The sequence below is a fragment of the Sus scrofa genome, chromosome 13 (assembly GCF_000003025.6).
Source record: "Sus scrofa isolate TJ Tabasco breed Duroc chromosome 13, Sscrofa11.1, whole genome shotgun sequence".
In the NCBI taxonomy this organism is placed as follows: Eukaryota; Metazoa; Chordata; class Mammalia; order Artiodactyla; family Suidae; genus Sus; species Sus scrofa.
In genome coordinates, this window is record NC_010455.5 from 65,981,911 (window position 1) to 65,994,306 (window position 12,396).

A 12,396-nucleotide genomic window follows, 5' to 3' on the forward strand; every position below is an offset into this window, starting at 1 on the left:
GCCCCAGATAGACAGCATAGAGGAGACAGAGGCGTCCTAGCCCAATCTGGAGTTCACCATTCTGGCTTCTGTTTACAGGAGGAAGAGTTTGCCAGCCCGGGATGCAGGCTTCACCGTGGAAGATATCTGCATGCTGAGTGAGTCATGGGCCCCAGCAGACTTGCTCTATGCATCTTCTGAGTATACAACACGCAGGGACTGTTCTAGAAACTTCTTTTTCCAGCTGTATTGTGTAGAAGAGGTGGGTGCCATAGTGGGAGAAGATAATGTGCTGACTGACAGCACTGGCTTCTTTCAGGACGAAAGGACCGTGGCAGCACCACCAGCCTTGGCAGCGACTTCTCTCTGGTCATGGAGAGCTCTCCGGGAGCCGCCGGGAGCTTCACCTATGAGACTGTGGAGTTGGTCCCTGCAGGAGCACAGACTCAGGCAGCTTGGTGAGGAGCCAGGCTGGAATTAAGTTTGCTCACAGCTGGGACCCTGAGCTCTGGCTCCAGGGAGCCCCAGGAACAAAGGGGCCCCCGACTGTGGTGCTGAGAGCTCAGCTCCCTGCCCTGCTGTCACTCCTGGGCCTCAGAGGCCAGCCATCTGGTTGGTGAGGGGCACTGCCGTGTGGCCTGAGAGCATACAGGGCTGGGGCTCCCTGTGGGATGAAGGAAGAAGCTGCAGCACTGGGTGGGGTGAGGGGAGGCTGGTGCTAAAGGGCCTCCCCGGGGGCACTCCTTTGTGTGGTTTGCCTAGGAGATGGGGGTGGGCAGCTTAGAAGAAGGATAAAGGGGGTGAGTACTCAATGATGATTGGGAATTGGGAGGTTGTTTGGGGTCAGCTCCTTTGAGAATCACATGCTTTCCTCAACAGACAAAGGGCTCAAGGTTATGTATAATATTTGGAGGGAAGGGAGGGCACTATAGTGTTTCTTAAGAATCCATTTCTGGAAATTCCCATTGTGGCTCAGCAGTAAGAAACCTGACTAGTATCCATGAGAATTCAGGTTCGATCCCTGGCCTCACTCAGTGGGTTAAGGATCTGGCATTGCTGTCAGCTGTGGTGTAGGTCTGATGTGGCTTGGATCCAGTGTTGCTGTGGCTGTGGTGTAGGCCGGCAGCTACAGCTCCAATCTGAACCCTAGCCTGGGAACTTCCATATGCCGTGGTTGCTGGCTTAAAAAGACAGAAAAAGAAAAAAAAAATTCTGGAGTTCCCGCTGTGGCACAGTGGGTTAAGAATCTGATAGCAGCTGCTTGGCTCGCTATGCAGGCATGGGTTTGATCCCCAGCCTAGCACAGTGGGTTAAAGGATTGGGTGTTGCTGCAGCTCGGATTCAATCCTTGGCCCAGGAAGTTCCATATGCCTTGGGTGAGGTCTTAAAAAGAAAAAAAAAAAAAGAATATTCACTTTCTGGCATGTGCACTGAGGCCAGTAAGGCCATTATTGTTTGGGTGCCACAGTCTGTGTGAACACCCAGCTCTTGTCCATGGCCAGGCCCCAGGGAGTGCGGATGGGTGTCCACTTCCCTGTGGCATTTCTCCAGTGGAAGTAAAAACTGGGCCCTGAGATTCAGAACAAGTGGGCAGAGGGCTTGCCTGAGGTGGCCCCTTAGCCACCAGCCCTGTCTTTCCACTGCAGGAGGAAGAGCCACTCGTCCTCTCCACAGAGTGTGCTCTGGAACCGGCCACAGTCCTCAGAGGACCGCCTGTTTTCCCACCAGGGGCTGGTGGAAGCCAAGTCCTCCAGCTCCTCATCCTCGAACCATTCTGACAACTTTTTCAGGATGGGTAGCAGTCCCCTGGAGGTCCCCAAGCCCAGGTGAGGAGTTCCAAAGTCCTAATGGTGGGGGGGCTAGCCCTTCACTCTTAATAAGGCTGGAGAATGGGTCCCAGCACCTAAGCTGGTACCACAGGTGGTGTCTTAGGTCAGGGCCCCAGGGTGTGTGGCCTGGTAGGCAGTATACCCAGGGGGCCAGAGGGCTTGACAACCTTCAGGCTCACCCGCTGTTTGGAGGATGGGTAAATGTTGGGATACAGTGCAAGGGCTGGTTTTAGAGTACTTTGAGACTTGTCTTTCCTGGAGCCCTGGGGGTTCAGATGGGGAATCCAGCAGGTGTGAGATGATAGGCAGGGCACTGAGACTGCTTCACCTGATGCCTTTGCCAGGTCTCGGCCCCTGTGGACCTCACATTCCAATTATAGAGATGGAGCTAGATCCTCAGAGTTGCCTCTGGCTCTCAGATTCCTCATTTCAGTTGGTGGGGTACTGAGGAAAACAAACAGCAGAGAGCGAGGCTAAATGTGTGTGGCTCTGGAGACCACATACCTGGAAAGGGAGCAGTTCAGCCAGGGCAGACAGGTGTTGCTGGAGTGTGCTACAGAAATGATGTTTCCTAGATGAGATTAAAGCTGAGCATTGGGCAGGTCTTAGATTTGAGGGATGGCCTGGCATTTGGGGAAAGCATTTCCTGGCTGACTGCTTGCCACTTTTCCATGTCATACCCCCCAAGGAAGGAACCTTGTGAATAACTTTATTTTCCAAAGCCTTGAGAATGTCTGGTCCTTCTGGAGAGAGCAAAGCAGTCTGTAACTCAGGAGGTCCTTAATAAATTCCAGGGAGAAAGAGACATTTAGCAGAAAGATGAGTGGTGGAGTCCACTCCAGATGCAAGCCCAGCTCTGTGGATGCTGCTCCAGAATTTTAGCTCTTTCCTTATAGCACACCTGTTATCAAAGAGGAAACTGAGCCCCAGGGTCACAAGCGTATTGCAAGGAAAGACCCAAAACTTGAGCTCTCCTCCCATCGCTATCCTCCCGTTTTTCCTTTCTGGGTAAAAGCCGGCAATGGAGGAAGGTGGGGAAGAGCACCCTCCCCACATAGGCTGGTGGGTCAGCTGTGGTGAGTAGCAGCTCCACTGTCCAGAGGGCTCCTGTGTGCTTGCCTCTGAAGGTGAGCCCTTCAGCCTGGAGCACTGCTGTGTCAGCACAGGAGCTGTCTGTCAAACAAAGGCTACAGCCCCTCCACCCCCATGGGTCTGGTGGCAGCGGCCGAGCAGAGATGGTGCCAGGCCAATAAGTCCACGTGCCGTGCTCGTTCGCGTTCCCCATGTGCCACGCTTGTCTGCACGCGAAGCTTTCCTCTGGGCTGCACAGGACTGCACGACCCTTGCTCTTCTGGGCTGGAGCTCTTGCTCATCATCCCTGTCTCCTTTTCTGCCTGTGCGACATTGCTGGACAACTGGAGAGGAAGCCAGAAGATTGCTCTTGTCCTCTAGGTTGTAGTTTGCTCTTAACTGTCCCCAGCTGGGGGCTCCTCCACTGAGACAGCACCCCATCATACACTCCAGCTTTTTACCTTTCCCTTCTTCCTGACAAAAAGACCCTAGTCTCCAGTCTTAAGATCGTTTCCCTCAGTCTCAGCGGTGCTCCACCACCTGCACTGGGTGGCTTAGATGCTTGTGGCTGGTTCAGGATGGCCACCAGGGCCCCTCCCTTGGGGGGCTGAAGTGGATTGGGGGTATCGTCCTCATCTCACAGCCCTGTGAACCAAGGCCTGGTCAAGGAGGCTGGGATAAGTGGACCAAAGTGGGGCATAAGACCTTGGAAAGGCGTGGGGTGCACTGCTGTGTGGCATTTGATAGCTTCGCTGATCTATTCTGGGAGTGCCTGCTTGCAGCCAGTCTGGGCTGACCAGGCAGCAAGGTTCTGGATTGGATGCTTGTTTGCCAGATTTTGAAAGACTAGATTACTCAGATTTGAAGCATTCTAATTATATATTTCCATTAACATTAACTTAGTCTCTTTTAAAGTGCCTGAGGGATCCTGTCTTAGCTTTTGTGCTTCTCTTATGTGGCAGTAGACAGTCAGCTTTTTAATGCCACAGGGGGAACTATATGGAAAGAAACCCCTTAGTAAAACTCTCTGTGACAGCCAAAATTGCTCTCACAATATGCATTCTCTGGTTTCATATGCTCCATATTCCCAAATACCACAAGCATATCTCTTTTGAGACAGGATTTCCCTGTGAAAGGAACTGTTGAAGCCTCTTTTGAAGTTGAGAAGTAAGTGTTGAGTTGGGAAGAAGGTTCTGAGGGGGGCTGATTCTGACCCAGGCCTGATGTCATACCCCATTCCTTATGGCGGTGGTCTCTGCTCCAGAGTCAGATGGCCTTAGGGCTAAGGGTTGCTAGCACAGCACTGTCCGAGCCTGAGCCCAGCTTGAAGCCAGGCCGCCTGAAGAGCAGGTAAACGTGGCTGAGGGACATCCAGCAACATGATTGAATAGCTCAGTGACAGCAGAGGCACCAACCTCTGCTGCCCAGGTGGCTGCTTTTTCCCCATTCTCTGCCACCAGTAACTGCATGAGCTCTGTCCCAAGCTGTGTTTAATGAGGCAGAGAACCCAGATTGCTTTCAGTAACACATAGGGTTCCTGTCCCAGGTTTTATGTGTTCTTGCTTGGGGCCACAGCTCCAGACCAGGAGTGATTGGTGAGAAGCCTAAAGGCACTGCCAGCTTGAAACCCAGAAGAGAAAAGTTGGAACCCCAAAAGACTTCTTGGGCTAAATTCAGTTCCCTGGTTGATGCTCGCTCTCTATCTCTGTCTCTCTCTTCTCCCCCCCTCCTTCTCTGTCCAGGCTAGGGGAGCGTGATGATTTTTCAAATCTAGGAAACCCTGCCCTAGCCGTCTCTGAGTCAGTTCTTTGGGGCAGGTCCTTACTGAACTGAAAAACTCTTCCCCAAAGCCCCATTCCTAGAGGCATTCACTTGGGCAGAGGATGTGGGACCATCATCTGGAGACTTGGGTGTGGGGAGGTAAATATAGATTAGGTGACATCCAAGTTCTCTGATTCTAGGATTCTAGGTCTTGGTCAAATGTTCACTCCCTGCAGGAATTCAGACATACCACTTGGTTCATGTGGAAAAGTCCACTGGAAAAAAAGGTAGCTTTCAGGCACAACCTGATCAAAGCTCCAGCTCCATTTCCTGTGGTTCTTTCCTCTTGCCTCCTTCTCCATGCTCCCTTGGTCTTCTGCCACTTTCCCTAATGGTGTCCAGCTTTCCATGTGCTTCCTGTCTCACATCCAGGCATTACATGAAGGCTTCTTTCCCAACCACAGATCAGAAGCTCTGTGCTTTATTCTAGTTGGAAGTTATGTGTCTGTCCCTGAGCCAGTCTCTGAGGCACCCCCCACCCTTTATCAGAAAGGAAGATCAGTACATTAGGGGGCTAGCATGGGTTTGGGTCAGACCTGGGTTTCAGTCCCATCTTTACCACTCCCAGCTTTGTGACTTGGAAAAATGCTTCCCCACTTTTTTTTTTTTACTGTACCTACAGCATGTGGAAGTTCCCAGGCCAAGGATCAAACCCACACCACAAAAAGGACCTGAGCCTCTTCAGTGATAATGCCTGATCCTTATCCCACTGTGTCACAAGGGAACTCTAGAACATTTCCTTTCTGAGTTTTTTTTTTTTTTTTTTTTTTTTTAAATCCTTTTTTTAAAGTTGGGGTAATGATCCTGGCCTTCATAATTTCGAGTTCAAGTGAGAAAATGGATCAGAGTTCCTGACACATAGTAAATACTCATCCTGTCCACAAATGCTCAGTAAACTGTAGTTGTGGTTAAGGACCTGTCCTTATCAGTCTCATATCTGAGGGACTCTGGGCTCTTTCTGGGCACTGGGCAGCTAGGTAAAAATAAGGCCAGATCAAGTACCTCAGGCCAGACCTCTCTGTTCTCTCATCAGCTGTGTGGGCTGGGCCAGCTCTGTTTGTATGGGTATTCGGTTACCTGCTTCCTGAACACACTCACCTGAGCTGGCACAGGGTAGGTGTCTGGCAGGTGTGGGGGAAGGTGGGGGGTTTAACTCCGTTGGTGCGATGAAAAGAAGCCTGGGCATGTCCATTTCAGGGAATGAAGTGGTGCCAAGAAGCCACCCTCCTGGGCACAGGTCTGAGCCCTGGGGATGTGCACTGATGGCTTTGGAAGCAGTGTCAGTGTCCCTTTTTCTAATCTGAGGGTGGCTTGGCCCCTTGTTCCCTCCAGTCCTGTAGATAAATTGGAGGAGGCAGAGCACGGAACGTCTCGCTGCTCTGTTTGCACTTGAGTGAGGGCACAGGGCAGAAGAGCATGGGGCTGTATTAAAGCTGGTTGCATTACCTGTGTGCTGCGGCTAACTTGAAGGTTTTCCTTTCTTCTTTCACCTTCAGATGCAGGTGCCTCCTGTCATCTTTAGGTGTCCCCTCTAGCCAGCTAATCCAGGCTAGCAGTGACAAGTACCTCTCTACTTAGCACAGCCCCTTGCTCTCAAACCCAGGAACTGAGTGGTTGCTCTGCAGTCCTTTGACGGAAGCCTCAAGTGGAAAGATTCATGTGGAGCCTGTGCACTCACTCTTGAAAAAGATGGAAAAGTTGGCTTTTCGACCCCTGGGATCACATGCCCTGTCTCTCTCTGTGCTGCCCACTCCGCACCAGAGCTGTCTCCTGGCCGCTTCAAGCATGGTTCTTGCCTGGTGGTCCTACCTGCTGGACACGGGAAGTACAGGGAAGGGACTAGCCTTGGGGACCCCTCTAACCACATTCTGTCCATCTCTCATTTTTCTATTGGCACTGTGAGTCTCTGGTTGTCCTAGGGAGTGGGGTTGGAGCCTAAGAAACCGCCACGTTCCCCACTTCAGGGGGCCTCATCCTACCCAACCTCCTCTACTTCACATTCCTTCAACACTCTTCTCTTCAGCAGTTGTTTTCCCAAAAACTGGAGGAGAAACTCTGCCTTAAAGTTTGAACAGTAGATGAGATCTGTGGAGCCAGGACGATCCCAAGAGGGTTTGTGTTGACTGAACACCCCAGCCTGACCCAGGGGAAGCACAGGGTAGGCACCAGACTGTGGCGTGTGCTCTCTCCTGGGCAGCGGTCTGGCTGATTTATAGACAGTAAAGGGTCACCACAGAAGCAATGAGTCCTACCAGGTTTCTCCATCTAGAAGGAAGGAAGCCCTGCTCTGTTGGTCACCTGAATTCCACCAGGTAGCGGAACACGTCCGTGTCATCTGCGGTGCCGCTGTCACACATCTTCCAGAGCAGAGCAGGAATGATGAATGTAGCAGGTCTCTGTTGCAGGGGTTTCTGATTTGTGGCAGCTTTAATGTAGAAAGCCATCTGTTTTCTCTGGTCTCAAGGTGGTTCTGTGCAGGACAAATCTGTAACCCAAGTGGGCTTTAGAAATCTCTTCTTGTGCTCACTCACTGTGAAACTGGGGGCAAGTGTCTGACTGCCCTTTCCCTGTCTCTAAGCTCGGGCTGCTTTAGGATCACCAGAGATGCTGTGCTAGCCAGAGCTGCACGCAGCTTGGTAACTGATGGTGGATAAGGCTGGCCTGGGGACCCATGGGGACTGTCTCCTCAGCCTAGGAGCCCTTGACGCCAGTCACATGTGTGGGCAAGGTCACTGAATTTTTCAGTTCCCCACCCCCTATACCACTCTTCATGCTTTGTCTCTCTTTCTCGGTCCCAATGGGAGCACTTTCCGCTATTCTTGAATTAAAGAATAAAGGGTCAGGCATCAAAGATGAGGCACCTCTGGGGACTGGGACCCGGGGTGGCTGATGGAAGGGCCTTGTTTGATGTTTCCCTGTCTCCTCCCCGCTTCCCCCACCGGCTGGGCCACTGTCCAGACACAGAGAGGGCTTGGCTGTGAGTGAGGAGGCGGCAGCAGTGGTAGATTCCTGATACAGTTTGCCTCTCCCCGCACCCCCAAACCTCCATTTGAAAAAGGCCTGATGAAGCTGTCAAGATGACTGCCTGATTCATCCCTTCCCTCTGGGCATAGCCAGGGAGTTTGCTTGTGAATACAAACTATGGCTCCTGGAAGGCACTGCAGTGGAAGAGGGGAGGCCTCAGGGCTCCTGTCACCTTACTCTTCAATCTAGGTCACCACCCCCCACTGTCCTCAAGAGGCTTGTTCTCCCATCTCTCCGATAGGCCCTCAGTGTTCTGGGTTCTGGGTTGCCCACCCTGCTGGTCTGCATGCCAGGGGCTGTGGAGAGAGCCTGCCTCCCTGGTTCCTGATGCGTCCAGCCTCACTCCCCTGCCTTTGGTGCTGTTGAGATTTTACTTGATTTGTCAGCAGCCAGGGCAGGCATCCTGGACCCCAGGCTTTGGTAGCTGGCTCACCTTCGTCGCCATGCTTTGCTCTTGTTCTTGTTTGCTTCTCTGTCTATGCATGAAGCACTGTCGTCACAGCTGAGCCTGCCTTATGGTCTGTACCCTTCTTTCTTGGTCATAACCTGTCCTGCTGTTTTTGCCCTTGTGGAGAAAGTGGTTGACTTTACAGGTGCTCCACCAGCAGATCCTTGTGGCTGTGTCCTAGGGCTACCAAAGCACCGCCCCCCTCCTCCAGGGCTCCCCCACATCAGGCATGTGACTGACTGCATCATCTCCCCTCTCTCTCCTCTCTGCCCCAGATCAGTGGACCATCCCCTGCCCGGATCCTCTCTCTCCACAGACTTTGGCAGCTGGCAGATGGTAACAGGCTGTGGCAGTATTCAGGAACGGGCTGTCCTGCACACAGACTCCTCTCTCCCTTTCAGCTTCCCGGATGAGCTCCCTAACAATTGTCTGTAAGTGTCTTGCTTGAGAAGACAGGATGCCCCCCTGCTCCTATCAGAAGCTGGTGAGCAGTCAAGAACGTCGGCCAGGAAAAAGGCAGCAGCCGGCTCCGGGAAAGTGGCCTGGGCTCCCTGCCCCTCTCGAGGACCCCAGCTGAGTGTACCTCACTGCTGCTGGACCCTGAGGTGTGAAGGAGGCCTGGTGGGCTGCTCCAGAAGTGTGCTGGTGTGTGTTCACTTCCCCAGCCTCTAAACCTGCTTGGGTGTCTTGGGGCACACCCTTAGGGAGAGCTGTCTGGACTGTAACTACAGAAGATTCTATTTCTGTCCAAGGTTTTGCCTGACGTGAGAATCCTTTGAAAGCAGAACAGTGGGGTAGTGAAAGTAGGTGTATGGTGGAGACCAGAGCCAGAATGGAGCTGGCTTAGCCCAAGGCCTCTGCTCCTCCCAAGCAGAACCAAGGGTTCCTTGCTGTCCCCTCGCCGCTTTTGTCATTTGCTCTTGCCACCGGTCAGAAAAGAAAATTGGATGGGGACACTAAAGCCCCAAGCCTGTGAAATCCTCTCCCTCCCAGGCTCCAGTACTGGGCCTCCAACTCTAGCAGTGCATCCACTCGAACAGCTGCCTCTGTGGCTGCCACCTGCCCCCTGCCTGCTCTGTTGTCTCACGGATGTCAAGCGGGGAAAGCCTCCGGCGGCCTGGGGAGCAGGATCTGCTTCTCAGCTGTGGCTGCCTGAGAGCCTTGACCTCTGCACCACGGGCTGAATGCATTTCAGGTCCTGGGTGCTCATACCTCCCCCCGCTCCGAATCCATCTCTTATGCTCCAGTGCTGACAGGTAGGAGGCCAGTTGCTCTCAGGAGTGAAGAAGGATCCCTGCTGAAGGAAGGCACCAGACCTTGGGTTTCCTGTCTGGTGCTCCTAGGCCCTGGCCTGCAGCTTAGGGAGTAACCCAGGGACTTCAGAGGCCACAAGTGCTGGTTACGGCCTTCTCTGTAGCCAAGCCCTTAAGCCAGGAATAAGAGCTCTGTCTTAGATTTTGAAGGCTAAAAAAATAATCATCTGGGAGTTCCCTGTGTGGCTCAGTGGGTTAAGAACCCGACATAGTATCCATGAGGCTGCAGGTTCTATCCCTGGCCTCGCTCAGTGGATTAAGGATCTGGCATTGCTGCAAGCTACAGTGTAGGTCGCAGATGCGGCTGGGATCCCGCATTGCTGTGACTGTGGTGTAGGCTGGCAGCTGCAGCTCCAATTCGACCCCTAGCCTGGGAACTTCCATATGCCACAAGTGTGGCCATAGTAAGTAAGTAAATAAATAAAGTTATAAGCAAAAATGATTGTCTGAACCTTTCTGTAGGGACTTTCTACTTGAGCCGGATGCTTAGGAGCCATCTCTTAAGGAAGCAGACATCTCTGCCCTTGCTTGACAGCGCCCTTCACTTATCTGGCATTAGCCACTGCAGTGGGCAACTCCAGCCCCAGAACCCACAGTTATACCTTGGATTGCTCTCTGTGCTGGTAGCCAACCCTCAAGTTCTTGCTGGTTCCCAGGAGGGGGTTAGGTTCTACGTGATCCCGTGCCTCCAAGATTGCAGGATGAGGGTGGGGTTAAGGTTGATTCCTGGTGAGGTCTCACAGTATGTGGGTTCATTGCTTGGGCTTTGGTGTCAGAAATTTAATCCAAATCCTAGCTGTTAGGCTTACCAGCTGTGTCTTTGAGTATCAGCCTTGACTTCTGAGCCTGCTAGCTCATCTCTTGAGAGGGAATGGCACTATGGTAGCTCCAGTCTTTGCTTGCTCTGCGTCCTCAGGTGGATCACCTGTTACCCTGGGCTCTAGTTTTCTTGTTTCTAAAGAGGTTGTGATCTCTTCCCCTTCTGCCTCCCATGTATTGGGGGCATTGAGAATGCACATATATGGACCTTTGGGTATTCTTGTAAATACAGAGTCCTAATCTAAATTTTTCCTGCTTGTATGCTCTAAGGAAAAGCTAAAGAAGCACACATGATCTCCAGCCTATGTGAAAACTAATTAAGAAGTAAAGAAGATCTAGGGCCATGAATCTCTCCCACATGCCAAATTAGACTTTGGAATTGTTCATAGTGTTGCAGGAATTCAGTATGTCCTATTTTATTAGAGCTGCTGTTAGAGCTATTTGACTTTCCTTCACCCTTGAATATCTCTCTCTTTCTCCTTCACACACACACTCTCTCTCTGCTCCCACCAGTCTACTTTCTCTGGGTCTCTTCTCTTTTCCACATACTTACCCATCACCCTTGAATATCTCACACATACACACACACACACACACACTCACTCACTCTCACTCTCTCTTCTCCCATCCCACCAGTCTACTTTCCCTGGGTCTCGCCTCCCCATACTTACCGCAGGACTGTCATCTCTCCTCCTATCTCCATCTGCTCTCCCAGGCCCTGGATGCAGGTGATTTGGGCTTGAGAACTGGGGATATGGCTGCTGCTTCTGACAAATGTGCAGGAGGGATTATCCGAGGATTGGTCTTGGGAAATTTTGAAGTAAATCTGTACTCAGGGCTGGTCTTGGTACTTAGGTGGATAGAACGTGAGGGCTTATCTGTAGGTGCGTGACCTTTCCTCTGTTTTCATGTCCCTCCTACCCCTCAACTGCATAACTTTGAGTCCAGAGGATGAGTGTGGCTGGTACCTTGGGCCTTTTCTATTAAAGACCCTTCAAGGTATCAAACAGCCTCATGTGGAATGCAAAAGCCTGAGTTTTCATTCACTTGTTCCCCTCTGTGACTTGTGATAAGTGCCTATAGAGGCCAGGGAGGAAAAAACAAAATCAGAATACGAGTCCTGCTGGAAAGGCCAACACCTTTCTAGCTGTTTACCTGGGGAACTACAGTGACTGAAGTTGTAGCTAGGTTTCTGGTGAGAACACTGGCTTCTCTAGGTAGGAATAGCAGCCTGAGAGCTGAGGGAGTTTTAAGAGGTGAACAGGACCAAATATTTGGAGCCTGAACCACTTGGCAGATGCTGGCCTTTGCTGGTGAATGCAGAAGGCTAGGCAGTGTGGTGTAAGGAAGAGGATGTTGGAGCCTGCCCCAGGGTGATGTACTAATTCTGCCTCCCTCCCTCTCTCCCTCTCTCCCCACAGGCTTGCAGCCCTGAGTGAACGGGAGACTCGGCTACAGGAGGTGCGCTCAGCCTTCTTGGCTGCCTACAGCAGCACAGTGGGGCTTCGGGCAGCAGCCCCCAGTCCCTCAGGTGCCATCGGCGGTCTGCTAGAGCAATTTGTCCGTGGTGTTGGACTCCGGGGCACCAGCAGCAGCACCTTATGAAGCAGCCAGCCCACAACAGCTCCTGCTCCTCTCTCACCTGAGCTCTGAGCAGAATCAAAGCTGTGCCTGGCCAAGGGGTCCTTCAAGGTTGGGAGAAGTCTTCTCCCCATCTCTGCCATGCACACAGCAGCCCCAAAACTGAGCAGGGCCAAGGACAGGGTTCTCCAACCCCCAGCTTCCTGACTGGTGTCCACCACCCCACTAGTCACTGCCTCCCACCCACCTTAGTCTTTGCCAGGATTCCTGTCAACACTCAGAATCGTGTGGGGTTTCCCTGAGTCCTTGTGAAGGCCAAGACCTCACAAAAGACCCCCACTTCCCATTCGTGTCTCCTGGGAAGGAGGAGTCACCTGCACTGAGAATGAGGCAGTTTGACACAGATCACAAAATAAAATCAAAGTCTTTTTGAACAGTTACTTTTTTTTTTGTGGCCACACTCAAAGCATGCGGGAGTTGTTAAGCCAGGATTGAACCAGTGCCACAGTGG

At 52.1% G+C, this 12,396-nt stretch overlaps 1 protein-coding gene across 4 annotated transcripts in view; it reads left to right on the forward strand.

Moving 5' to 3' along the window:
• Positions 1 to 12,321, forward strand: part of MTMR14 (myotubularin related protein 14) — a 45,712-nt gene extending 33,391 nt beyond the window's left edge. Inside the window, exons 15-20 of one of the 4 annotated variants that reach the window (XR_002337651.1) lie at positions 79 to 137; positions 299 to 437; positions 1,626 to 1,805; positions 5,734 to 5,813; positions 6,197 to 6,858; positions 8,448 to 8,584. Coding sequence is in view for 3 of the 4 variants with exons in the window: in XM_021069291.1 (XP_020924950.1) it covers positions 79 to 137; positions 299 to 437; positions 1,626 to 1,805; positions 8,448 to 8,603; positions 11,726 to 11,909 (718 nt within the window). In the remaining variant the exon portion in view is untranslated. Of the gene's footprint in view, positions 1 to 78; positions 138 to 298; positions 438 to 1,625; positions 1,806 to 5,733; positions 5,814 to 6,196; positions 6,859 to 8,447; positions 8,604 to 11,725 lie in introns of those variants that run through there. The other 3 variants (XM_021069291.1, XM_013981948.2, XM_021069293.1) reach the window with 3 other exon arrangements.